The following is an 8,260-nucleotide window of genomic DNA, read 5'->3' on the forward strand; positions in this document are numbered from 1 at the left end:
CATGGGGCATGGCTGGAAAGCCGCCCATGACAATTATAGAGTTAAGAGGAGACAGTTGTCGTTGTTAGAGACTTTGGCTAAACCCATAAGCAGCCCCTTAAAGTTGGTTTCGCTTTTCATTTTGACACCTTGACTCAGGCCTTTTTTATTTTGACACTTGAACACTCATTCCCTCACGTGCCATTTAAACACAAAACGCTGACCAGTCAAAAATACAAACAGAGTGTAATTCACATACGGCTTATGTGGCAAACAACAAATGAAACGATGACATGTGGCATTTGTTCTCAAATAATTTAAAAATAAATTTTGACAAAAAAAAAATACCTATATTTTCAATTACCACCACTTCTGTCATCTTCTCTGCACACCCAATCCTCTGGTTCTATCATATTCCCACAACCATCGGTGCTTTCACCACTGAAATATTCACTGGCTTCAATAGAAATTTTCTATCACTGCCTTCAAGTTGTCATTTCACTTAGATAATTTCTCTCGTTTCTCGAATTTATTTTTGTGTTCTAATTTGACCATCATTTTTTATTTAGTTGATTCACTGCAATATAGGGAGAACTGATCTTTTGTATATTTGCATCAAGAAACCAACGATGATATTCCTACATAACTAATGAATTTAACCAGCTTTAATTGGAAAGAGAAATCATTTTGACATTATGAGATTTTGTGACATAGTTTTGTGCTCTAATGTTCATGAATATCATAAATAGGGGTTACACAGACTTGCTTAGTTTTTATGTAATGATGGAGAATAGATTTACAAGGACTTTGTACATAGTTTTGCCGTTTAGTTATCATTAGGGGTGTCAAATGGGCGGGTTAGGTTAATTTTGGGCGGGTCAAAATGGATTGAGTTAATAATTGGGCGAGTCTAATGACCCTCCCAAAAGTTACTTGGGCTAAGATGGATTGGGTCAATATGAGTTAAAATTCGGGTCATTACCCAACCCGCCCAACTCTTATTAAACTTTAATTAATATGTGTTATTTTCTTATAAATTGTATAATTACTAAATAAGGCTTTTTTGCTTTTGTTATGGTCATATTTAAAATATTAAACAAAAACTAAAATTATTTCTAAGATATTTTGACAAACTTACTCATGGATCAATTTGAGCTAAAAATTAGCCCAACTTTAAATGGGTTGAGATGTGTTGGATCAAGATGGGCTAAGTTTAATAAATAGGCGGGTTAATAACCAACCCAACCTTGGACGGGTTGGACGGGTCATTTGGGCTTGGGCCAAATTTGACAGCCCTAGTTATCATAGTAGTGGACATGGAAGAGGGAGAATGGGTAAGGGAAATCGAGGGCGGCGTTCGAAGTAGGACTGTTCAAAATCGAATCGAAACCGATGGCTTATTGGCTTATTGATATCGGATTATCGGGGTAATGGATCATGAACGGATTGAGATTTTATAATTAACGGCTTAACGGTTTGGGACGGATTATTCAATTTTCTTATCGGGTAAATCGTTAACCCGTCAAGAATTTTTATATCTACACTTTTACCCATATGTAAGACGACTCTGCAGCTGCTTTTGTGTTGGTTCAACTAGTTTGAGTTTTCTGTGTTGTTCAACTTGAAATGATAAATGCGAGACATTTAGCTCATATTATAGCACAGTAAAGTTAGGCGGAGCTGTAGTAAAATGGATGAAACTAGTTTTCTTTATGTTTAGGATGCTCATCTGGATTTTGTACAGTGCAATAAACTGGAACTATGTTCTATTAGAAGACGACTCTTCAAAAATAATGTTAGATTAACAAGACAGTCTTTTGAATTTGAATCCGACATTAGTTTGAAAGCATCGACATGTCATCTTATTATGGCCGTTTGGAATTGATTGCTCAAAAAATTTCTATTTGGTTTAGCTGATAAACTGATCGATAACCGCCAGATAATCATTAATCAGATACCAATTCGCCCATTGTCTTATTGGATGACTGGCAGATTACTATATTTATAATCCGATAACGGTTATGCCAAACCGTTAAGCGTAATTATCCGCCCAATAAGCACCCCTAATTCGAAGAGTTGGTGGGTAGGGGAAGGGCAAAGGTGACGATTGATCAAGGGACGAAGCAAAAAGAGAAATAAATTTAAAACCAAAAAGAAAAGTTCAGCCTTCCACGCGCTCAATAGAGGTGCAAATCATAATGTTTAAATGGTACATGAGGAAATTGAAGTGTCAAAATGGAATAGGCCCGAGTACATGTGTCAAAATGAAAAGTAAAACCAACTTTAAGAGGTCTCTTATGGGTTTGGCCTAGAGACTTTACTTTGATTTTTTGACCTTATTTTGTAGTCCATAATATTTTTTTTTTTTTTTCGGATATCATTAATTTATTTTTTTAGAGTTGCCCTTAGAGTAAAAAACTTAAGAGTATATTTTTAATGAACAAATTAAGGTTAATATTGTCAAATTCATTATTAATTAAGTCTGCTACGGCTGTAGGCTGTAGCAAGATAAGTCTCCTAACTATTGCACTATTCCCGACCGGCCGCCCTAAAGAAAGGAAATTGTTATGTCAATTTTAACTAAACATTCCAAAAACTCATTGCGTACCACGAACTAATCGTTTGTTGTGTGCAAATAGTACTTTCTCAATATGCCTGTAGATACAATTGTTTCAAGGCAAGCTGCATTATGTCTTTTCTCAAAGTTAAATTTGGTGCGAGAAGAGTTCTACCAATATGCTTCTTAGCTTCTACGATACAACGAAAATTAAAATCTATAATAGCGTTTTGTAATAAAAAAAAATACTTTTCAGCAGTATATCTTGAGTAATTAAGGTGATGGAAAATATGTTCTCCGAAAAGCATAGTCAAATACGTTGCACGCCTGTTTTAGGTGCTGTTTGTACATCATGTCCCTTTACAATTTTAAATTTAAGAAAATGACATTTTTAGATCTTTTATTTATAAAAGACAGATCTATTAGGTGTAAAAGTAAATCTCCCATGTATAAAAAAAAGAGAATAGGATCATAAAATTAAAAATAAGTTTTTAAAAAGCCAAAAAACCAATTGACCCCCTGTTTTAGTGGAGATCAAAAGTATTATTTTGGGAATAAACGTAACAAGGCTGCCACCTACCTTACTAAATAAGAAGACAAAAGCTCCTGTAAACATCATACAAGGTCACGAGTCACGTTTATCATGTTGGAACATGCACGGGAGTTTCCCCATTGAATATTCAAGGTTTATTACTTCCCTATTGTACAAGTTTTAGGTACGAAAAAAAACTTTTTTGTGAAGAATAATGAGTCGCAGAACTGAATGTCTAGGATGACTACGACTTTGGAATAACGACATAATTTATTATAAATTAATTGACCGATGACAAAATCTCTAATTCAAGGAGAAAAATAAACTATGTGTTTTTAGACTTATATTTCTATCCGAGTACCTTCCTTGTAGCACTTGTGAGAATGAAACATTCAAACAAAGATGTACCTTACTGTAGAAGCTTTTTAAAACAGACCAATAGCTTGTTTGTTCAAGCTTCTAAAAATCAACTTATTTTGATAAGTGTTTTTTTCAAAAGTACTTTTAAAAAAAGTGTTTTTGGTGAAAAGCAATTTGTATTTGGCTAATTAATTTGAAAAGCACTTTTAAGCAGTAATTAGTGTTTGGCCAAGCTTTTGAAAACTGCTTCTAAGTGTATTTTTCTCAAAAGTGCTTTTCAGAAAAGTGCTTTTGGAGAGAAGCTACTTTTTTCTGCTTCTCAAAAACTGCTTCTGCTTCTCCTCAAAAGCACTTTTTTTCTTTCCAAAAGCTTGGCCAAACACCTCAATTTTTGGCCAAAAGTGCTTTTGGCAAAAAAAAAAAGGAACTTTTGGCCCAAAAAAAGCTTGGCCAAACAGGCTACAATTTCTCAAAGCTTCCAATAGACAATGGTGGAGTGAAGGTAATAGGATCATCAGGAAGACTATTCTGCACCAGAGTTGACCGCACCCGATACGTATGTACCGGTGGAAGCTAGCAAATATCCCGTGAAATTAGTCAATGTCACATTACACGGTTATAAAGAAAATAATCTACTAACAAGAGTGACCAGCTCCTCAAGTCTATCCCTATTTACAAGAAGGTCCAGCGCCACTACATGATATAACAATAACAACAACATACCCAGTATGATCCCATAACTAGGGTCTAGGAAGGGTGGGATATACACAAACCTTAACACTACCTAAGGTCTGCGTACGCTCCACCCTCCGCAAACCCCATTTGTAAGATCATGCTACCTAAGGTCTGCGTACGCTCCACCCTCCCCAGATCCCACTTGTAAGATCATATTGGGCATATTGTTATTGTTGTATCATGTAGTGGCACTGGACCTTCTTGTAACCGAGGTGCACATTCCACGGTTATAAAAAAATTAAAAAAAGATCTACTAAAAAGAGTGACTTGTCATCCTTGATTTGAAGATATCTATGGCCGAGAAAAAGGGTATTATCCTCGGGCTCATTCTGAGACAGCTTTAGCTCATTTTTTGGGCAAAAGTTGTTTAGATGAGGCACCGATTCTTGTGCCCTTCCTTGTTTCGCTCTATTTTATTGTTTCTCCAGGCGAGAATTTTTGTTGTGTGTCTCACACAATTTACATTAGTTGTGTGAGGTTCCTTTTTGTCTCACAAATTTGTGGACCCCAATCTTATACTTCTGGGTCCACAAAAATCTGGGTCCACAAAACTATGAGACAAAATGGAGCCTCACACAACTAGTGTCAGTTGTATGAGACACAAAATAAAATTTTCCAGCAATAACCAGCAAATCTTTACTGCTTGAGTATGGTTCTTCTAGTCACCATCGAAGTTCCAAAAGGATTAACAGCTATGCATTGGCTATAAAACAAAGACCGCCATGTAAAATATATCTATTTTCTACCAAAATCAGATAAATTTATACTGCATACACACTACAAACAACAAATCCATCATGTGATGGTAGTATAAGCTATAACGGATAGCAGAACCAATAGCAAACTAGGGAGACGCTAAACTGGTGAATATTTGCATGTGTCTCAGCATACGAATCAACTTAGCTCCCAGGTAATACTGCAAAGGACCAAAATTGTTTGCCTGCTGCTGCCCTGGGTGTGCAATGAACATCTAAGCTCACTGACCATTCCTCTGAAAACATTTTCAAATAACAATAAAACATGCCATGCAAAGTAATCAAGGCTCAAAAAAAAATTCTCTGAAGCAAGTACTATTGAAAAGTAGACACGTTAATAGAACTTATAAAAGAGATAATGTTTGATCGCTTAAATCCATAGTTCAGTAAATAAAAATTGCATCAATAACTAAAGTTGCAACATGCCTTTTTATGGCAAGTGACAGCTAAACTCACTTCAAAAAGCAGACAATACATATTAGCACCGAAAAGAAAACAGTACCTCCACCTCTTCAGTTTTCAAGTTGTTTAAGCATTATCAGCAACAGTAGGGAGGGCAGTAACTTTCCCCACAGCAACAGTTTTCCCTGCAGATAGCGGCAGTCATTGTGATCCCATGTTGCAGTGTGGTGCATTTAAACTAAAGCATGACAAGCTTTCAAGGCAAAATGGTTTCTTTACCTTCAGTGCGAAGAGTGAATCGTCCAAGTTGTGGAAAATCAGAGAACTTTTCAATACAAATCAGATTATTCACCTGGCATGATTATTAGAATCAAGACCTAGAACTCAAAATAACAATAGGAAAAGGTCGCAACAAACGAGGATAAGGGGTTTGAAGAAAATGGTATATCCTATAAAACATCCTATAACTATTCAAAGCTAATGAAATTAAGCATATATAAAGATGGTTGAATTACTAAAAATGAGAGCGAGTGTAAAAGAGCAGCTGCCCATTAAATTAAGTGACCTTGTCAAATTGGTAGGAAGAAAAAATGAGAGGTTTACTTGTCCAAAACAAAACCAAAAAAGAAAAAAGAGTGAGCACTTTCCCCTCCCTTAATTATGACAGTAGATAAAAGTTTGAACAAGAAGAATGAACTGAAAATCAAGCCTCACGTAGATAAATATCCCGAAGGTTGCTACTAAATAAGACAGCTAACCTGAACACAACATAAGATGATGGCACCATTTTTCACAAACAAAGGTTTCTTCTTCATGGGTTTCTTTGTCTTGAGATCAATCTGCTGAATCAGTTCCACAATCTCACATTCTTCAACAGCAGCATGAATATGCAACACAGCCTTGTAGCCAGCAGTAAAAATAGCCTGAGAGATCATACAATGTTTATTCACATTGCACTTATGAAACTCTGAAACTAATAAGAGGGAATGAACAGCTAGATTAAATTTGACCAGTACATTGTCCAACAGCTCCAGGATCTGCAACTGTGCAACAAACTCAGTAACTGCAGGTATGGGCTGTGCTGCAAGTCCAAAACTTATTAGAAATCACCCAAAGCTTTGAAACCCAGCCAATAGAAAGATTAACTTAAAAGATGGAGATTCATGCATGTATATGTGTACGGTTCACTAAGCCAGTATTATATCTCCAATCTAATTATAATTCTTTCTGAAACAGGATAAGGATTTACTAAACAAGTGCGATCCCTTAAAAACACCTGTTGTGTGGCCAAATTGTACTCGGGACAATTTCCTATTCGGTTTTACAATTCTTCATTCGACCAAATATAACTCAAAACCCATTTTATTAGAGAGGTTTTGTTCAAAACATCAGCAGACTGATCACCCTGTTACAGCTCATTAACCAGCCAAAAACCTATTCAATTAATCCTGTCAAAAGGGCGTGTTGTGGGCTTCCAATAACAAGTGAACTGGCATTTGGAAGGTTAAAGATCCTATCATAAGATTGTCTCAAGACTAAACTTCCAACTTTTTAAACTGAACTTCTCGAATTCCATTAATATGTGCTTAAAACTCCATAGGATGCATACTTTGGGTACATGTAGGCATGTGGATTGGCAAGAAACATGCTATATCAGATTTAGAAGCACCATCAACAATTTCCTCAGATCAACTGAAAATATATGACTTTTATAAGCTCAATAAAAAGTTAAAAAGGCAAATGAAAAGCAAGTACGCTGCATGGAAGGAGCTAAGAAGGCAATATTTCATTAGCTCATTTTATCCATGACTTATGAACTTCAGTCCTCACATCTTGGACCGGAATAAATCAAAAACAGATATGAGAGCTGCATGTGCTTATTCAAAACATACAAACAGAAAGTTCATTTTCCCATTAGCTCACTACATTAGTTTTTTGTTCAACATTCACCTCATTAATGCGGTATTACTTTGTCCTGATCTTACTGGATCAATCAGCTCTTACATACTTCAATTATAATGTCTATTGTAAGACGACCTAGGACTCGCCCTGCAGAACATTTTCTACCTGATCAACTTAACAGGAAAACATGAGATTTTTTTACCAATTTATAGGCTAATGGAAACTTAAAGGACAGCATGAAGTTTTCGATCATTTAAAACCAAATGTCACCGTCACTAAAGAAAATCTCTTTCTTCTGTCTTATTTATACCCTTCACATCGACTAAGCAGATAAACTGCAGCATACTAGGTTCCAGTTAAGAGAATATTCATTTAAATGGGTAACTTGTTAGCAATTCAAAACTGAATCTCAAATAGTTATTGAAGGGAACAAAGAGAATAAATACCATTCCATCAGCAATTACAGACAATCTAGAGAAAACATACCAACACTGCACAAGACAAAACCCGACATAATGTCCTCTTCCTCGATTCCAGACAACCTAACTCGTACATTTTCCCCAGGACCTGCACCCCTAACTCTATCTTCATCACAGAATATGGCAAGGACTTTCACAGCGGCCTGTAAATCATCATATTATGAGGTGGAATTCCTTAAGTATTCAATAAAACACATAATTTAACCAAAAATGTTTCGTTAAATCAACAGCTGAATAAAGTAACGGGAAAAAAGGTCCAAAAAAGTCTACCTTATTTGGCATCACCAACAAATTATCACCTTCACGTATGCTCCCAGATTCTATTTTACCCATAACAACAGTTCCCATATCTTTAAATTTGTCAATAATAGGTACTCTGCAAGAAAGGGACGCTTGTAAAATGAATGAATACTCAACTGCTGCTACCGATGGGAATAAGGATAAGAAAATCAGAAGGTTCACAAAAGGTAGATGAGCCCTCAAGCAAGAATGACTATATACATATACAAATGCACACCATAATACAAAGTCCTTTTTTTTATGGTGTGCATTTGTATAT

At 35.8% G+C, this 8,260-nt stretch overlaps 1 protein-coding gene across 13 annotated transcripts in view; it reads right to left on the reverse strand.

Moving 5' to 3' along the window:
• LOC109224089 (eukaryotic peptide chain release factor GTP-binding subunit ERF3A-like) overlaps positions 4,836-8,260 on the reverse strand; it is a 13,812-nt gene continuing 10,387 nt past the window's right edge. For 12 of the 13 annotated variants that reach the window (XM_019388668.1, XM_019388666.1, XM_019388664.1 and 9 more), the window contains 7 exons: positions 7,972-8,077; positions 7,709-7,844; positions 6,337-6,401; positions 6,079-6,243; positions 5,600-5,672; positions 5,421-5,505; positions 4,836-5,154 (listed from right to left, as the gene is read on the reverse strand). In XM_019388668.1, the coding sequence (XP_019244213.1) occupies positions 5,447-5,505; positions 5,600-5,672; positions 6,079-6,243; positions 6,337-6,401; positions 7,709-7,844; positions 7,972-8,077 (604 nt within the window). In that variant the 3' untranslated portion in view covers positions 4,836-5,154; positions 5,421-5,446. The remainder of the gene's footprint in view (positions 5,155-5,420; positions 5,506-5,599; positions 5,673-6,078; positions 6,244-6,336; positions 6,402-7,708; positions 7,845-7,971; positions 8,078-8,260) is intronic. The other variant, XM_019388661.1, reaches the window with a different exon arrangement.

This window comes from Nicotiana attenuata, chromosome 3, assembly GCF_001879085.1.
Source record: "Nicotiana attenuata strain UT chromosome 3, NIATTr2, whole genome shotgun sequence".
In the NCBI taxonomy this organism is placed as follows: domain Eukaryota; kingdom Viridiplantae; phylum Streptophyta; class Magnoliopsida; order Solanales; family Solanaceae; genus Nicotiana; species Nicotiana attenuata.